General features: G+C 42.1%; 1 protein-coding gene across 1 annotated transcript in view; it reads right to left on the bottom strand.

Annotated features, from left to right (window-relative positions):
• Window positions 1-414: 414 nt before the first annotated feature.
• TNNI3K (TNNI3 interacting kinase) overlaps window positions 415-19,862 on the bottom strand; it is a 164,204-nt gene continuing 144,756 nt past the window's right edge. Inside the window, exons 24-25 of the mRNA XM_073357332.1 lie at window positions 5,130-5,209; window positions 415-491 (exon numbers count right to left, since the gene is read on the bottom strand). Coding sequence (XP_073213433.1) covers window positions 415-491; window positions 5,130-5,209 — 157 coding nt within the window. The remainder of the gene's footprint in view (window positions 492-5,129; window positions 5,210-19,862) is intronic.

A 19,862-nucleotide genomic window follows, 5' to 3' on the forward strand; every position in this document is an offset into this window, starting at 1 on the left:
CTTTGTTGCTACTTTGTTTGTATCAGTTGGGAAGTTTATGATATCTGCACAAGCCTTACTGCAGTCCAAAGTAAAACAACTTGCCCTAGAACTCTGTAACTTTTAACAGATTTATTTTTGCTTTAATCTCTTTTTTCAAATTATTAATGTTCAAGTTTAAGGTGCACCATTCCTTGTGGACATTTGCTTTTATTAAGGAAAGGCAGATATGTACCACCAGAAAACCCTAAGCATGCTGGCAGGAAAAATAAGTTACAGCATAATTTATGATAGAAATAGTCACTGTCAGTAAATAAACAAGCCAATTTAGGCATCTTTGGTGTCATGTATGATGACTGGGAGCTACGCTGACACAGTAAGAATTGCTGCTGTCAGTTTATGGGGAATCTCTCTCCAGGTAGATGGTTCATGCTGTCAGCTGCTGTCTTCAAAGCTGCCACTATTACTGCAGGAATGAAATCGCATAGAACTCATGGGATCAGACACGTAACCTGCATAAAGCCGAGAGAAGTTCACGTGTTATTCACAATCACCTCTCAACATAGCAACACTTTTCTCCTTTCCAGCCAGTGACCATGTCATAAAGATAATACGAACGTCTTTTTGAGATAAATAAGCAATGCACATGCTGATGTCTTTTTCCTGCCTACGAACCCCAAGTCAATATAATCTTCTGAGGAAAATTTCAGAAATAGAACACAAAGCCTGCAGACCCTATTGTTCATGCAAGGAATTAACAGCAATCAGGCACAGTAAAACATCAATGATTGACACAAAACTTGAGTCCAAGTATTTTAATAATACAGTGTATGTTTTATAGTAAAATATCTTTTCTGACCTTTCAAATTGGAGTCCAAAAGGGCCAGAGTAAGCAGCCTGTTATGAATAATTCTTTATGCTTTAATTCTTGGAGGTTATCAAGAGGGGATCTACTGCCATTGCACTATATTTCCAATTAATGTGAACTAGTTCACTGGCCAACAGTTATTGCTGTTCTTATGGCTCTGCTGTAACTTGTCTAAATCTGACCCAATCATCTCAAATTTCTGGCTACTGAGGATTTATACAGCTCTAGTCACGTACCAGAAAAAAGTTAATATCCCAAATATTTTTTGGCAAAAGATAAAACATATAGTAAAGAAGGAGAAAAAATAATCAAACAAAAACCTGAACAGCTAAGCTTAACACCACTGCACTTTAGCAGCCTGGAGGAGAACGGGCCTACAGGGGCCTAAGCCAACTTTGGCTTTAAATTGATTTCGAGAATTTGAATGAGCACTAGGCGTGTGACCAAAAGAATAAGACCACAAGAAAGAAAAGTAGTTTGCGTTAAATGTGTAATGGCCTTGGAAATAGCTGTGTTATCTTACTAAAGCTGTGTGCTGATGTAATGGAAATATAGGAAACCTGGTTCTCTGGGTATCAGGCAAAGGGTTTAGCCCTAAAACCTTCTTTTGTATCTTTGACTAAAGCCCAATAACCAGCGATAACATTACTTTTTTTGTTTAGTGTATAAAAAGCAAGGATTTGAGAAGTTTTATTGTCTTCCCCCTTTGAGTCACACCTTGACGGGAAGGAATCTCTCGGGCCTGGTTTTGTTGTGAGTATTTTGGCCAATGCTCATAACTGTATTGCTGCGAGGATATAAAATCTGTGTGGGTATGTGCTTGTATTGGCATTTTGAATGTAATGAGCACCACGTGGCCTTTGGATTAAAAAAGGAATACTTGTGTGGAGTCACGGTACGTCTTCATATACTTAAAAAGGGAAACGATTTCCAGCCCAGCTCTATCTGTGGGTACGGCGGGGTTGGAATCAGTTTTGTAGACATAGCCAAGCTATCCTTTACCTAGGTAGCTCAGGTGCCAGAGCAGCGAAGCCACACAGAGTGTGTGCTAGCCACCCAACTTATTACCTGTGGTTCTGGGTTGGTGAGTACAGCCACTGCTGAAACTCATGCTGCTGTGGTTTCACGGCTCCAAGACCCAAGCTAGCTAGATTAAAGCTAGCTTGAGTACATCTACATTGCTGCCATCACAACCCTTGATTGCAGTATAGACCAGTGGGCCCCAAACTTTTCACAGTCATGCCCTCCCTTATCCTTGTCTGTGCCTCCCTCCTTCCCAGGGCTGGGAATGTGGCCATGGCTCTCGGGGCGGGGGTGGGGGGTCAGGACAGGGGAAAGCAGGCTGAGGCTGGGGCCGCAGATGGGGGCAGGGCTGGGGCTGGGAGAGGAGCTGTGTCCAGGGCTGGGAGTGGGGCTGGGTCCAGGAGTGGAGGCTGCGGGGCAGGCTGAGGCTGCGGGGCGGGGCTGGGAGCTGGGACTGAGGAGGGAGCAGAGTTGGGGGCGGAGCGGGGTTGGGTGGCGAAGTGGGGCTGGGTGGCGCTCCCACCCTGCCCCCTGTGTGGGCTGGTCTGGGTCCCTCCGCGTCCCCCCCCAGAATGTTCCTCCCCATCCCTGTAGGGGGAGTGCCCCACAGTTTGGGGATCATTGGTATAGACAAATTCTATCACTGCACTCCACTGAGCTATCTAGCCACATAAAAGGAGAAACATGGATGGGTGAGAGCATTTCTAAGGCTCTTAGACACCTTAATCCTATTGACAAAAGGAAAAATATCCTCAAAGGCAGGTATACAAAATAAGGACACTTGGAGTGAGAGCAACACCTCTATTTTGCCCCCAAACCACTGCTTCACACCCAGTAAGAAAAGCCATCATCCACCCTTAGTGCCTATCATTTAACCCCTTGAGCGTGACACACTCTTTTATATGCAGTTAGGGGCAACAGAGCTGCCTAGTGTGCAAATATCACTGGGATCCAAAATTCCTGTCCATCTGGACTTATGGCTGCTACTACACTGGTGAGTACAAAATGTCCATTGAATGCTTAAGAGGTTAGTGCAGAATCAGTGTAACTGCTGAAATTTCCACTACTGAAGCCAAAGGCATGCGGGGCTTCTATACACGTGTGTAATAATTTACCTGTGATGTGGAAATTTACCTGTGGAGACATCACAGTACAGAGATGTACTCTAAGAAGACATGTGGCCTGAAGATTCCACCCAGAATTGAAAAGTCCCAAAATACTTGAATTCTGGCTGGTGATATGTGTGGCTGCGGAGCTGCAAGCACAGGTCTTTAAACAACTCTAAATTGCTCATTGTATTTTAATATAACTGTGGATTTTATGTACCTACCTATATATTGTATGGTTATGGTGCAAAGTGTTAATGCTTGTCATCAAAAAGGTCTTTGATCACTAGACAATCACAGACCTGGTTTGGGTGTGCTCAGCACCCTTCATTCAGGATAAATGGAAGGAGCAATTTAGCCAATTTTACATAGTGATAGCTGGAAACAACAGAAGCCACTGCCCAAAGCACTGGGCCGCATGGCAAGGCCTAAGCAAGAACCAATCCAGAGAGAATGACAGGGGTTTCCCTGAAACTGGTTGCAAATGTATGGGCTAGGGGACAAGACTGTGTCCCCTAGCAAGATGTGTGCGGGTGGAGAGGCAGGAAGTCAAGAAAGCAAGGAGGCAGTGAGAGAAGCAGTCATGAGTGTGGCCCTGAGATGGAGCAGAGAGACAGTCCTCCCTGGGCACAGAACTAACTGGAGGAGCAGCTTGTAAATTGCGAACAAGGAAACTGCCTGCTGTTGTTTGTTTCTACTGTGTTCAGGAAAACAGGGACTTTGTACATTCTCTGTAAATAAACTGGATTGCACCAACAAATATACCAGACTCCTATAATAAATTTCTGCACCTAATGAAAACAAATAAACCCAATTATTGGCTAAGCGCTCAGGCCAGAAGGATGACAATACTATGAACCCTCCACTTACATTACACCTAGACTTTCAAAAAATGGGAGCCTAAAACCTGGCTCCGAACTCCATATTTTGACACTTAAATAAGTGTGCACATTTTCCAAAGTGCTGAGCAGCCAGCACCTGTCATTAAGGGACCTCAGTGGGAGCTGCTGAGTGCTCAGTATGTTATTTATTATTCGCGTTATTTCCCTTTTCGATGCTACTGCCATTGATAGTGCTGGTTCTTGAGAGCACCTCTGTGTTATCGACACAACCATTCTCTACTGCCACTGGGCTAAGGCTGTTTCTGGGCAGCGCACTTTATTGTGACAGCGTTCCAGGTTTTACAGTTGTCCCATGAACCCCCTCCCACAACTATGAGTAAGTGTCACATTTAAAGTAAATGGTGAGAATGTCTCACGTGGAGCCCTAATTTCGTCTCAGAAGAATCTGTTCTCAAACCAGCCTGTGACATACCAGGATGCTTCTGACAAACTGCTGTACCACAAGAAGCGGCAACAAGTCTGAGGTACTTAAACTTCTTTTCCTTAAATGTTTCCATTTACTCTAGCACCATAAACCTATTTTTACAACTATCATTATTTTTTATTTGCACTACAGTAGTGCCCGGAGGCCCCAGTCAGGGCTTAGTGCACAGTGGGCGAGGTACTCTACACACTTATAATGAACAGACAGCCCTGGCCCCAAAGAGCTCAGGGCTAGATTTTTAAAGGTATTTAGGCCTCTAACTGCCATTGATTTCACTTGATACCTTTAATAAAATACCTTTAAAAATCTGTCCTGTATGGTCTCAGTATATGACCAAAGAAAACAGGTAGCTACGGCAAACAGCTACAAGGTAACGGTGTGACAACGGTGATTAGTTGTACTAAGCAGCTGTCACAGCAAATGACTTTTCAAAGAATTTGTTGATGCCTTAGGTGACTATAGTGCTGTATGCTTAAATGCATCTAGGAGGCCATTAGGGAACAAGTCCTCCTGCTTGTGTCTCCTTCAGCTCTAGATTTTAACCCCCAATGAATATCTGCCGGGGGACCTCCATGAGAAGGGAGCGACAGTGCTACAGAGGTGACACTCCCCTCTCCTAAGAGCCTTCCCCAGGAGCCACTGGAGCTTTAGTCTCCTTTGCCGACATGCTTTGGCCCCCGCAAGGGCTTATCGTTTTCAGCTTGGGGTGAAAAATGCCTCTCAACACTCATGCCACTTAAATTCAGAGACAAGTACATCAGCTCCAAGGAAAACAAGCACAACTAAGCTCAGCATTTGCTGAAGATGAGAATTCTGCTTGGACTCACCATTTCTGTCAATAGGCGGGTACTGGAAATTCCTCCTCATGTCATCCAAGGAGAGGCCTTGCGAAGGGTGTTGACCAGTGCTGTAAAATTGACATGACACCTCAATTACAGTGACCGAAATGAGTTGCATTGGCTTTTCCATTAATAAACTTTGAGGCAAAAGACAGTAGCATGAAATATACTTGCTTGGATGTCCTGCTACCAGCATTCACAATAAAGCCTTTGGAATGAAGGGCTCTTACTCAGGATCGTGAGTCAAACACATGTGCACACACCACACATTCCCAGAGTAACTCTCTCCAAATATGTTGTTTTGCCTTCACACTTGCTTGTAGATTGCTATTTTAGTAGCAATTCTAGGCATCAATATTTTATGCATCACTGCTATCAGGTTCCTGCAAATTAGTTTATCTGACAAAGAACATCCCCAAGCTGTCTTTCAGTGGTACTGACCACTACCACCACCACACTGCCAGTGGGTTTAGTTATCCTCGATTGTCAAAAGCTATCAGGTAAAGACTGTCCTTTACCGGCTCATCTCAGATAACAGGCAAACAGAAATTGAGCATGCCCAGAGAAAAGAAAACAAGAAGCCCCAAGACAGCTGTATTTCCAGGGAAATGTAAAAGAATAAGGCAAGATATATAGTGATTCGTGGTGGTTACTGTGACATAGCATCTCCAGGCACACTAGTTGGAGACGTCGCTGGAAAGGACACTTGAGATTATTTGCAACAATGCAGTTTCCTTGGTGATTTCAGTGAGGCAAGCTGCTAACTAATGGCAGGTAAGGTTCTCACAAGTGGGCTGATTTTACCCCTGAAAAAGTTAGATGGCTTTCAAGAATGGTTAGACACTGGTAATATTTTATCCTTTAGTCTCCATTGTACCAAAGCTGATTTTAAATCAGACCTTTTTCATTTTAAAAATCTCTCTGCTTTTCTGTTATAACCTTTATTACATGAATAAAATGACATTTTCTCCTTCAAAAGGACACTGACTAATAAAAACATAAAAGATGTTCCTTTCCTCCCTGAGATATCAACTTATTTTTTGTATGTATAATAATACTTGACATTTTTGTTCTGCATTGGATGAGCTTTTATAGGGAAGGAGACAAAAAATTTGGTTTTGGAGCAGCTCATCTATTGTTTCTTTGGAGAAAAAACTTTTGGGGGGAATACTTTTGCAGGGGTGAGGGAGTTTAAATAATAGTGTAAGCATTATCCTGAAAGGCTTTATTAATTTGTTGCCCCTCTGTAGCCACTCAAATCCATAATGCCTGACAACTATTGATCAGCTCACTGTGATAACTATGAGCTACATTATTATACACATTTTACAGATGGGCAAACTGCAGCACAGAAAAGTTAAGTGGCTTGCTAAAGTTTGCATAGCATGTAAGCAGCAAAACTAAGAATAGAACCCAGGACACATGACTCCCAGCACCTGTACTAAACACTAGAGCATACTCTGTCTTTTTAGAACTCTGGACATAAACAGAGCTTTGTTGTCATTGATAAAATGTCCTAGTAAATATTCTGCAATTGAACAGTGGGACCATTGCATATCTTAGGCCAGCGGTTCTCAAACTGGGGTCCGTGGACCGCTGAGGTCTGCGAGGGTACTCCAGGGGTCTGCGAGTCATGTCCTGGGTTGCTGGTCCTGCTGACCAACTCTTCCCCCTCCCTCCCTGTGCCTTCTGCACACCATGAAACAGCTGTTCAGCAGTGTGCAGGAGATGCTGGAAGGGAGTGGGAGGAGTGGGAACAGGGCACGCTCGGAGAAGGGGGTGGAAAGAGGTGGGGAAGAGGAGGGGAAGGTTTGGGGAAGGGGTGGAGTGGGGGTGGAGCTTGGGGCTGAGTGGGGGTTGAGCACCCCTGGGGAAAATTAGAAGCTGGCTTTGGGGTCCTCGACTTGTTAAAGTTTGAGAACCGTTAGATGGCTAACTTCAATTGGCTTTTAATTTTGTGCCTTACACCAACTAGTGTTCTTTAATTAGAAAGGAGCCTGAACCAGATCTAACTCTCCCAAAGATTGGGGATGTCTGATCCAAGATTTTGGTTTGTCCAGCCATTAACTTCAGATCCAGATCTGAATTTTCCCAAAGGTCTGGGATTCTGATTCAGGCCTGACTCCAGCTACAATCATCAAGAAATCCACTCAGCACTCAGTATATGCAAGATTTATATTTTAAAAAAGGGAATACATTTCCAAGCCATGCACTATATTTCCCTACAGCATGTCTCCTCTGTGGGCCCCAGCAGCAAAGGTGTAGTTCTGTGGGACAGCGGAAAGAGAAAACCTTTTCCCCAACATTCCTATTCTTAGCTGAATAGAAATATTTACTAATTTATCCACTAACCTCAACTCATGGCTTCATTCTGGCTATTTACAGAAGCAATACTTTGTCTCTGTCACTGCTCCAGCTCCACAGTATCTTAAATTAATACTAATTTATATCCCCTGGGCAATGATAGCTAATTTGTGTCAGGGTCTAAATGCAAAATATACAATTTCAATAGCACCCAAATAGGTCCCAGCAGTTTTCATAAAAGAAACAATGTCTCAAAGCTACATTTACACAAACAACTTATATAGCAGGCCATTGCTTCAGAGAAGCATCAGCCTGCTAATAAAGTGCCATCATTTGAACGATGAGCTCAGAAGGCACAGCAATGGGAAAACATAAGTCACAAAAAAGAATAAATGCTTAGAGACCATTTTGTGTTTCCGATAAAGTCAATGAGTACAATTTTCAGAAATGCCTAAGGCCTTGTCAGTTATAGCAGTATAACACCCCACTGTGTGAATGCTATAAATGTGCTTAGACCAGTATAGTTTAGTCTCACATAGGAAGAGGAATAAGTTACACTGGTTGGTGGAAGGCACCTTTATACCAGTGCATCCACCCTAGGGTTTGTACTGATATAACTATGTTGGTTAAAAAAATCATACCCCTTACCAACATTGTTATATCACCGCAAAAATGGTGTGTAGCCCAGGCCTTGGTCACTTCAGAATCCTGCAGTGTGGACTTCGGGGTGTGAATTGCAGTGCACACGAGCCTGATGTGCTGTAACTCCCCAATATGGATGCTGCGGGCACAAACTAAAAGGTAGCTAGTTCATGTTCACTTAGTCCTGTTCAAAGAGGATTACGCTAACCCAAACTACGTACCTTTTAGTTTGTACCGGCAGTAGCCACACAGGGCAGTTACCAAGCACCACTCTAGTGCATACGGCAGTCATAGCTCTGTAGTATGAACTGCAGGGCCATTCAAACATAGCCTAAATCCCACTGAAAGTCAATAGCAGTTAGGCTAATAAATGACCAGGATGCTTTTGAGTATTTTACTCAATACCTTCATAGATATTAGTTGGCAAGCTGTTCAAAGTGTGTGCCCACTATTCCACTGAATGCAGCCAAAGTAAGACATCTCAATTCCTCAGCTGCCCTATTAATCACATACAGTCTCACCATAGCAGGGAAGGTGCATTTGTACAGTTCACCAGATATAATATGTGCTGGGATCCAACATTTTGACCTTCTATTTTCCTTCACTCAAGCATTATAAGTGTATACATATATGTTCATAGAGAGAACTAAAAGTTTGTCTCTGATCACCTTGCTTCCATGTGTTGGACCCTGAACATACATGACATGTTATGTCCAGTGAGTGGTATACAGATATTATGCATTAAGCCTGTGGCTTGGGTTTTTCAAACGAATGCAAGGGAGTTAGGTGAATTTCAATTGGAGTAGGGCACCAAATTCCCTTAGGTTCCTTTGAAAATTCCAGCCTACATTGATACAATGGCTTAGAGAAACACAGTAACTCTGTAAAGCACAAGTCCATTTCTGTGAAGCACATTGGTTTGAGCTTCCTGTTCAGAATATTGTTCCTTTTTCTTCTGAGTGCAAAGAACTCAAAGATCATCTTTATTTACCTCAGTATCCTGTACTGGGTCACAAGAATTCTTGGAAGGAATCTCATGCTGCTCTGTTGTTGAGACAGGCTGGTATGAATGCAATGACTTAAAACTAGTGAATTCCTTCAACATGCAAAACATGGATCATTGCCATGTATTTGAAATATTTCACAGAGGCTACAAACTTACAACTAATGTTTTGATTTTGAGTAAAAAAGCATATTGAATCTTCAGGGATGTTTGCATTGATACATGACTTTATAAAGCCAGACTCTCTCTCTCACTCTCTTTGTGCACATGTATTGTGGTATATAAAAAAGAAAACAATATATATGTTACCGTATTTACTCTGCACAAAAAACTGTACACAGGATCACTCTTAATATACCCCCCTGTCTTAAGAAAAGAATACTTCCGTTGAGCACCAGTCCTTTTTATCAGTCCTTTGAGAGGTTGCTTATGATGGCTTTCTGTGTGTGTGTGTGTAAAACAGAACTAGGTGGATGCTGCAAAAAAGGATTAATGAACATCAATTTTAATAAAAAAAATTATATTGTATTTTGAACCTTTTCATTCATTTCCCATAGACATTAGCACTTAGAATTTTTTAGTTGCTAGGATGTCCATAGAAAGAGAAAACGTCATGAAAACGCATAGAAATGCTTGCATGAACAGTCCTGCAGGCCTTTTGGAAGAGTCCTACAGAACTGTATAACAATGAAAAAACAGGTTTTGATAGAAGTTATGTGAAATACAGACTTCAATCACGAATAAGCTCCTTTCCATAGGTTACTTGGACCATTCTCCAGAATTCTATCACATGATGATATAAATTTCTATTTAATTCTATAGGATGGTTTAAAAAACACATAGAAAGTCTATTGTTTTCTATTATATCCTGTAGGAATTTTCTGTAAAGAGGAAGCATTTGGTGATCCTTGCGAAATTTCTTTGTGGGGCTGAGAATCTTCCCGTCCAGAGGCAGAAACAATACCATGCCATTTACCAGTAGGCGTTCAAATCTTACCATGAATAGCAATTATCTGAAGCAACCGAGCCCTGATCCAATGCCCATTAAAATAAATGGGAGTCCTTCCATTGACTTCAAGGGACTTGGATGAGGGCTTAGTTGAAGTGAACCATTTCTGAGCAATCCACAGAATGAAATATGTTCACATAAGCCATTTGTTAAATAATTTTGGACCACTAGCAAATCTGTGTACTTTACGTCTGTTCATGGATAATACAAATAGAAAAAGAAGCTAAATTAATCAAACTAATTGCAAATAGCTGTCCTGGCTCTAATCTCATTGCATCTACCATGCCACTATCTAAACTAATGCTTTGTGTAATTAATATTCCATTTTAAATACAAATCAAAATAGGTTTGGTACTAACAAACAAAATGTTCTTTCCAAAAATATTAACTTGCTATAGAAACAATATCTTAACTGTGTAAACCTGTCCACCTTGAATACACAAATCAAGAGCAAAGTATATATCTGTGATGCTGACTGAGCACACGGTTCATACTGCAGTGAGTTATTCCACTGTGCAGCCTTTGATGATACAGCCTTTCTGTAAAAATTTTTTAGCTCCTTGGATATAAGATACTGTTAGGGTAGCACCCACCTCAATATTGGATATAAACTATTCACAGAGAGGACTTCTAGCTCAGGAAGTGGAAAACTTCCCTGAACTTGAAGACTATTTTTTAAAAACCCTTCAGAACAGAGGACAGATTTTTGACTTCCTGAAGGCCCATACGTTATTAAGTATTGATATTTTTATTGCTATTACAGTAGCACCGAGAGGCGCTAACCAGGATTTGGACTCCATTGTGCTCAGGGACTGCTCTACCAATTTTGCCACCCCAAGCAGTCGCCGGTGAGTTGCCACCACCGCAACAGTGGTGGAGCTGCTGCCGAATTGCCGCCATGGGACACGGACTGCCTCCCCATTCTGAATGCTTGGAAAGCTGGTGCCTGGAGCCGGCCCTGACTGTGTAGTAGTTGTTCAAACACATAGTAAGGCTCAGTCCCTGCCCCAAAGAGCTGTTAGGTATAGGCAGTAGTAAAGTTTGACTTTAAATATATTTATTTAAATATATTTTGTGCAGAATAAGGAGTAGATGGATTCCTATAATGATTTTATGGTGCTTTCCCCACACTGAAATTTTAGGGGATAAACACAAAATAGAAAGTCCTTAAATTACACTTTCAAAATTCTACTCACCCACTCAGCTGTGATAAAATAATATTTATTGGTGGGTGGGTATGTCATTCATTCTTCCTTCATCATCATCATCATCATCTAATGTGGGTGAGCCTGTGTCTGGATTGATATTTCTCCATGACCTTTTTGCAAATCTGTTTTAAACAATTTGGTTTGTAAGAAGGACAGTCAGCCTATAGTTCAGGATTTAAGGTCACTTTACAAATGGACTGTCTATGGGGTAAATTTTAAATATGTTTTTTAGTGAGCTAAGAAGCATAATTCCACATGCACTGCTCTACAAATGTACCCTGAAGTCTATGATTCTCTACGAGAAACTACACTGAAAGGAAACCCTAGCTGAGGAATAGGTAATCTAATATTGCAAAGGTTCCCATAGGAACACACTTCTTTTATTTATACATGTTTGGAACAGCTGCCTCATTTGGAGTCTGGCTTTTGGAAAGTGTAGACAGATGCCCCTAGAATAGAGCTGCAGTAAACTAGTCTCCCTGCAGGCAAACAAACTCTTAGAAGCTCTTGAGCCTACTGCCTGTCATTTGTGTCTTGTACCTCACTGTACATTGTGGGCCTGAGAACAGCAATTTTAGACTTGTGACAAACAGGCAAAAAGCTGGCCAAAGAATCTTGGTGTAAAAGGAAGAGCCAAGCAGAAGAAGATCAGCTGAGCCACTCCTTCCTCTGCCACCCCTCTTTGTACAGCTGCAGAGCAGAGGGATCAGGATACAAATCCTCGATAGGTAGTGTGTTTTCAAGTGTGTGATTGGCCTCCCTGTGTCCACTGTGCTTCATCTCAGAAACAGAACTGAATGAATGAAATGAATGAATGAAACAGTGATTGTTTGAAATTTACTGTCATTATTACTGAGCCATTGTCAGATGGTTGGAACCCTCATAAATTTCAGCTGAGTTTTGCTCACACGTGCCATTTCAAACAGCAGCTACACCCATAGGGTCTTACATACTACACACTGCCTTCAATTCACCCAGTACTCAAGGGCTGAAATCCCGGTCCCATTAAAGTCAATGGCAAAGGTCTGAAACGCTGTGGTATTTTTACTTGGAAATATACATAAACTGTGTGCATGTGTGTGCAAGAGTCATCATTTACACCCATGAAATCCACTGGGCAAATGTGTTTTTCAGTGCAAATTCTAAGAGGTACGTGTATGCCGATGGTAGAATTTTTGATCTGTCTGCAGTTGGAGGTGCAAGTATGTGCATTGCAATTTTGTGACTGCATAGGTGGTGGCCCAGCTGAAAATCTGACCCTGTACCAAGCAAACCAATTAGTTGCTACAGTAATTAATATTCATGCACAGTTGGACATATTAGTCCCTGATGCCAATGGCAGTTCTGTACAGGGATCAGTTGCATGATAAGGATATATGTTACAATCTGGAGAACAAATACACTTTATTCATGTCTTCTGCCTGTTACCTACATGAGTATGAGCTCAGGGCATGTCTACACATACAGTTCAGCTGCACCGCTGCTGTGTGTCTGGTGAAGGTGCTCTATGCTGATGGGAGAGAGAGAGAGAGAGCTCTCCTGTTGGCATAATAAAACCACATCCGCAAGGGGTGGTAGCTCTGTTGGCGGGAGAAGCTCTCCTGCCGACATAGCACTGTCCACTCCGGCGCTTATGTCAGTGTAACTTGTGTCACTTGGGAGGGGGAGGGGGATGGTTTATTCACCTCCTGAGCAACTTAAGTTATGCCGACATAAGCTGTTGTGTAGACTTAGCCTCAGATCTAGAGGCACTCTGTTTACACGGGACTAGAATGAGAGTAACTAAGTGTTGCAATGCACAGCAATACGGAAATTGCAATTCCAGTGACAGCAAAATTTCACCCAATGAGAAATTGTTCTGTGAAAATTTTAAAAAGGACTGTCTGAGGGTTCTACTGTTTTGATACGTATATGCATATTATATAAGCCAGCGATGGTGACAACCTAGCAGATTATCATCCTCTTTTATATTTTCAAACAATACTCTTCAGTGTGAGTATGGTTGGCAAACAGAGAATTTACTGAAATGCTTTTGAACTGTTCTAGGCATGAAAGTGAGCCTACCTCTATCAGACCATATCTGATACTCAGTTGGGAGAATAAACAAGGGCTGTTGGTTTTAAATGCACCATAAAAACTGCATTTCACTTCTGTACTTTAAAAAGAAGCTTTTTCATTTGGTCTGCCTTCAGTGAATATGCTTAAGTAAACCTTGAGAAGCCTTTGAATTGAAAATATCATTAGCCATGGCTCTAGGACTCTGACACTTTTCAAAGTGCAGGCAGAAGCCGCATTACTAAACAGAACTTTATTTAAACTTAATTAGTCACTGGGGATAGTATTTACTTCACAGCGTATAGAAAAACAAAGGTCTGTCACCACTAGACATATCTGAACTTAGCAGATGTATTCATGGCTCCTGGCTTCTATTAAGGATCTTCTAAAAATATGCTTTCAGGTCTTCCTTTTGTGAAACTTTGACAGGATAATAGAATGAGATTTGCTGAATTCCACTAAACTGTAAAGTAACGTGTCATCGGCTTCACTTACTCTTCAAATATTTTTCTCTGGCAAAGCTCATCAATCCAGCTTTTCAGTCTCTAAGAACACAAAGCCATGAAACAAAAAGGGTTACTCAATCAGTTGTCCAAGTGACAGAACACGAAATGTTTAACGTTAGCCACCAATGGCAGGATACAGGCTGCTTGTTTTAGGTTTGCTTAGAGTTTGTCTGTATTTCCAGCCTCAATGCAAATATTATTCTAGGACTGAGGTGAGTGTTGTGAGGCTCAGGCATGTTCCTGGGGCTCGTGCTTTGCGAGCTGCTATGAGACGTGTATTAAAAAGACAAAGTACTTTGCTCCAGGGACTGACAGATGCAGTTTTCTTAGAGTGCCAGCACTTGCTGATGCATGGAGTGGCATTTCTCAAGGCTGTGGAGGAAGCTAAGCACCAGCATCCTGTACAGGTAGGAAGCAGAAAGAGAACAGGGACAGAGAGAGACTCCTGTAAAGAAGTGAGGAAAGCTCACTCTGTCTAAGCCAAATATCCTCAGTATTCTTCTTCTTCCTTTTGTCTGCCTTACTCTCCTCACAGGCTCCTCCTGTCCCTTCTCTGTGCCCCAGCTTCCCTTCTCACTGGAACATTTGTCCCTTTTGTGTCTTTTCATGTCACCCTATATTCCTGGGATAAGCTCTCTGCTCTGCACACAAAGTTCTCTTCATCTTCTCCATGGAACGACTACAACTTTTCTGTGAAGCATCTGATAATGGCCATGCTTGCCCACCCCCGCACTTATGTTCTGCTCTATCTTGCTCCTATGCCTGCCTTTAGCTTAGAAGATCAGTGGGGCTGACCTACCACAGTGTAAAGTCATGTACATTTGTGGTCCTAGATACATTATTAATATTAATTCATAATTTATAGCAAAGCTTCCTGCTTGTGGACAAGCGCACTGGGGCAAAGACTAATGCAAAACTTAAAATCATAGAAAGATAAATATGTATCTGAAAGGAACATAGCAACCCCTCCGTGCGTCTGCATGCTATCAGGGTGCAGGTCCAACAACTCTTGGGGGAAACTTGGCTTGAATCTCTTAGTACAGCACCTCACAAAATTAATACCGAAGCACTAGCCTAGAGAAACAGGCCAAGATCCTCAGATGTGGCCAACTGTGTTTTATACAGAATCAGTTGGGAGCAGGGGTAGCAAAGCTCGCTTTAAGGAGCTTTGTATATATCGCTCGTCCAGGACCTGATCTCTGCCGGGCCAGATTCCAGGCAAAAGTCAGCGTAGCATTAGCAGCGGAAATCCTCAAACTGACTGAAGGACTGCTTTCTACTTTCAGCCCAAAGCAGGAAGAGGGGACCGAGAAGCTCATGAATTTTAAATATCTAAAAAAACCCAGAACTGCTGAGAATTCAGCTGTTGAGAGGAGGACTACAATACAAATACACGCTTGCATGAAAAGCTACAGCCCTGTACCATGGCTCTGATTTCACAGGAGGCAGAAAAGCTAAATCTCTAAAGCTGCTCATGGTTAGAACATCTTTCTTAGCCCCATACACACAGACACTTCACTGAAAGGCTGAATTGACCATTTGTTGTCAATTGGATAAAAGATTATAAGAAACAACTAGAAACTTTAATAAATCACTTAACGCAGCCTCTCCAGAAGTCAAGTTTGGAGAGGGGAAAAGCAGAAGCAGAGATAAAGCTTAGAAAAATTATCTTTCCCTTGATAAAAATGTAAGGGATTGTGTGGGGAAGAATGTCAACTTGGCTTTTCTCTCCTGCTCCCTCTTTTTTTTAGTGGTTAGTAAAGGACAGAGCTCTGATCCTTACTCCAGGTGGACAGCTACCTAGGGAGAAATTCAATAGTGCCAGGGATGGAAAGAAGCTGGGTGGGGGATATAGTGCTGGTGTTTTAGTCTATGCTGGACCATTGCTTGCTCTAGAGGGAAAGAGCTTTTTAACAAAATAGAGAAGAGTCTTCTTGCTGGAGGAAATCGATCACTCAAAATGTGTTGGTCTTGCACAGCTGCTTCCTGGATGTATCCTGTTTCTTTTTCGGACCTGTGCTGAGGCACTGCAAGTAGAATCCCCATCCTGTGGCTGGAATCTCAACGCGTGCGTGTGTAGCACAAACACACTGACCAGATACAAAATAGAAGTTCTGTGGTTTGCTAGGGGCACCATTCCCTTCTTAGGCTTCAGTCACTGAAAGAGGTCCACAATCAGACTCCTGTAACTACAAGCCCTTTCACTGGCTTGACTTGAGAGGAATGTCTATAGAGCTCACATGGTATTAATTATGAGGCTACGCATGGGCACATGGCTCTGACTGCATGCATATCTTTGCAGGATGGAAGCTATCTCAGGCAAGGACTGCATCTTTCCTATATATGCATGTATTAGCACCAAGTGCAATGGGGTGAAGATTCTGACTGGGGTCTCTGGCACTTCTGTATTATCAATAATATATAGAAATAAATAGTAGCATGGAAGTAATATTAAATGTGTCTATAGTCAGGCCAAGCCAACACAACACAATACAATACAAGGTGTGTCAAATTCTGCATAGGAGGAAGCTATTCTTTCATACATCACACAAATATGTAGGTCCTGCCCACACTACAGATCGAACTATTTTGGTAGCAACCTTATTCAAAAGCAGTTATCAAACAAGGTTCTGTGTGAATGCTGCCAGGGAACTGTTCATAGCAAGTTTTTGTAGCATGTTTCTGGCATGACTCCCCTGTCCAGAATGGATAGGGAATTCATTTAGTACCATGGTAGGTCACACCATGCTCTACATAGAAATCTTTGGTCACCTGAGCTGGCCTATAGCATGGTTTCAAACGCCTCTACACCATAGTTTGTAACCAGTGTCTAAAAATGTGTTAATTTCACACTTCAAAGAAAACGAGGCACAAAATCATTCTGATTCATGCTAACTCTGTTGGGTCTGGGGTCCACTTAGAATAAGAGGAATGTTATTCTTCTGCAAATTTTCCCTTATATGAGAAGTGCTAAAGGTGCAAAGAAGTAGAAAATCAACTATTAAAGCTTCTAATGTGTGATGGGTTGATACATTAAGCAGCCTGATTAGACAGGCAATCAGAATGCATTGCTATTTCACCCAATTCATTATGAGGGCACTGTGACCCACCTCTTATTACTTCACACATGGTAACCGCTGCTACACAGGAGAGAGACTCACTAAACACAAACACTAAAGTTACAAGGCAAGAAGCAAGCCAATAACTTCATTGTCACACCTGTTTAACTCCATGTGCGGGACAGGGAGATTTCATTAGATGAATTGTCTCAGCTATGTTACCAAGCTGCACACTGCACAGTATTTCAGAGTCTATGAAGTGGTTAGAACTGAGAAAGTAGAAGAGATGGAGGAATATTCCAGTGGAATACAGCCAGAAATACAGAGCCCCTCTCTGTTCCAAATGTATACATTCTCCAAAATTAAAACCTTCAGAAACTATTGTCATTAGAAAGTCAAGTTATTAATCATCTCAGTATGTTGTATAATTGAAAAACTGCAGAAATCATTCCCATTTTATTTTGCATTTTGCCTCTAGGTGAATCTATCTAAGTTCTATTTATAGGGTAGCATTTAGTTAATTTATGTTGCAGAGAATTTGAGGGTGGGGGGACTTTCAATAACCCTTTGGGTTATAGAGGAACTCATTCAGTGAACTACTGAGCGTGGCTGTCATATTGAGAATACTAAATTATAGGAGCAGGCAGGGTGTAGCGATAGGTTCTTCACTCTCTCTCTCTCTCAGGTGTCTGCACTGTAACCTAAATATGTCACTCCCTCATTCTTTTCATGCAAAACTATTAAATTCCACAGCAATATTTAGCCCTTTACAGAAGAAGGATTAGCCCAGGATCTCTCTTCCTTCTCCTAACCCCCGTCCCCACCTTCACTTCCCTCTCACATTTAAAGCAGATCTTTTATTTCACCAGAAGAGGATTTCTTTTTTAATATGGAAAGCCTTTGCATCTAAGTGCAGGTGCGTATTCCCTCTCTCCCCATCTGGGGCCACTACTTTTAATCCTTTCCAGCTCAGGCCTTTCACTCCCCATAAGAGCCAGGAGGGCAGCATGCCCAAGTGGTTTCTCTGCTGTTACAGTTTTTGACTGCTTGGTGGTGCTAAAGAGTAAAGCATAAATCTGTGTCTTCAAGCAGAAATTAAGAGTGTCATTTCATTTCAGTGGTGCTCTCAGTCCCCATGAGACTGAGAAGGGAGATTGTTAAATTTGCCCTCAAACCCAGGACTCCCAAGTGGTAGCACAGACTACTTCAGATATGAACCTTAATGCTACAATAACACAGAGAACATAGATCTCAGACAGCCACAGAAAATTCTGTAATGGCTTCTCCTCTGTAAAGAAATGTAATACATATATTAGCATCAGTCCTTATAGCGTTTACTATTCCACTGTTTTGATTTAATTGTAGCATATATTAGGGGTGAAGTCCTGACCCTACTGAAGTCATTGGGAGTTTTACTATTTCTGCTATGGGGTTAGGATTTCACCCTATGTCTCTTGAACACTAAGGACTAAATGCTCACTCTAGACAGACCCATGGGCAACTCAGGAGCAGCCCCAGGAAGCCCTATGACTTGGATACACAGCTGGAGGCACAATTCCTTCCCTGCTTCCTCCCTCCTGTGGGAGGAAGGAGACAGGGTCAGGAAAGAGTAATTTGCTCCTGGCTTATGGGGCAGCGAATTGCAACAGCTTCCATGCTGGCTGCCCATTGGGCAGGGCCAAGACACCACCCACTCCAGGGATGTGTCCAGCCACAGAATACCCTAGGACATGTGGCCCACACAGGTTCCCCTGCAGTGTAGTTCAAGTCACAGTCTAGCCCTGCTGTTACCATGTAATACCAGTGCACCATCTTTAGCCCAATAGCCATAACTTCTGTCACAGGCCTCACTTCAGTCCTTTTATTTCACTCAGATCACAATTTCAATTAAAACAAACAAACGAACAAACAAACAAAAAAAAGAGAGACCCTGGCACTAAGAAGCATAGTGCAAAATGTCAGCCGCTCACTTTGCTTTTGTATTGCAGCCTTCTCCCACACCTTAAACCTTTGTCTACTGGGGCATGTAAGCTGTTCAGGGCAGGGAGCTGGGCATTTTTTACGTCTGTGAAATTTAGTAAATACATACGTACATACATACATACATACATACATACTACTACTAATCTGCTGGAGACGATGGCATTCTATTGCCTTTGCAAAATGCCCCTGTGAGGAGATAGTGTTCACACACCACTCCACATAATGGCTACACGCTTCATATTAAAGTAAACTTAACGTTAAGCGAGGGCGGAGGAAGGTTTCCTGGTAACACAAATAATAATATAACTTTCTTCCCAAGCCTGGCTGTTTGTAGTGTTCCCTGAAGGAATGACTGTCTTTGCCTCTAGTTCCCACTGGCCAGAAGGCCACATCCAAACATATATCCTTATTATGCAACTGATCCCTGTACAGAACTGTCATTTATATCTCAGCAGAGTTAACAAGCTATGTTTGTCATAGGGAGTCAATGGAATCTACGCGGCAGCTCTATGATGGGTTTTGCTGCCTGTTAACTGGGTGAGCCACAGGAGCCCAGACTTCTACTAGCTGGTTTTTATTAATGTCTCACATGAACACAGCTCCCTCTGGTGGCTAGATGATGTATAGACGTTTATGAATCTGCTATTGTCTCCATGGTACAGACCTGGTCCTCTATCTCAAACAAGCTCAAACTTGCCACAGTTCCCCTAATAAGAAATTGCATCAGATAACTGATGATAAAGCTTATTTTCAAAGACTGAACAATGCTCCCATGCTAAGAAAAAAATTTGACGGACTATGTGTAACAGCACCAACTGGAGACTCCCACATATGGAAATGCTTGTCAACTATCTAACCTGGCTTTTCCATCTTGAAGCCAAAAGCCCCTATGGTTGTAGTTTACATACACTCTATTAATTATTCACTATTGTTTTTGCTAAGATAAGCATTT

Source organism: Lepidochelys kempii, chromosome 8 (genome assembly GCF_965140265.1).
Source record: "Lepidochelys kempii isolate rLepKem1 chromosome 8, rLepKem1.hap2, whole genome shotgun sequence".
Lineage (NCBI taxonomy): Eukaryota > Metazoa > Chordata > Testudines > Cheloniidae > Lepidochelys > Lepidochelys kempii.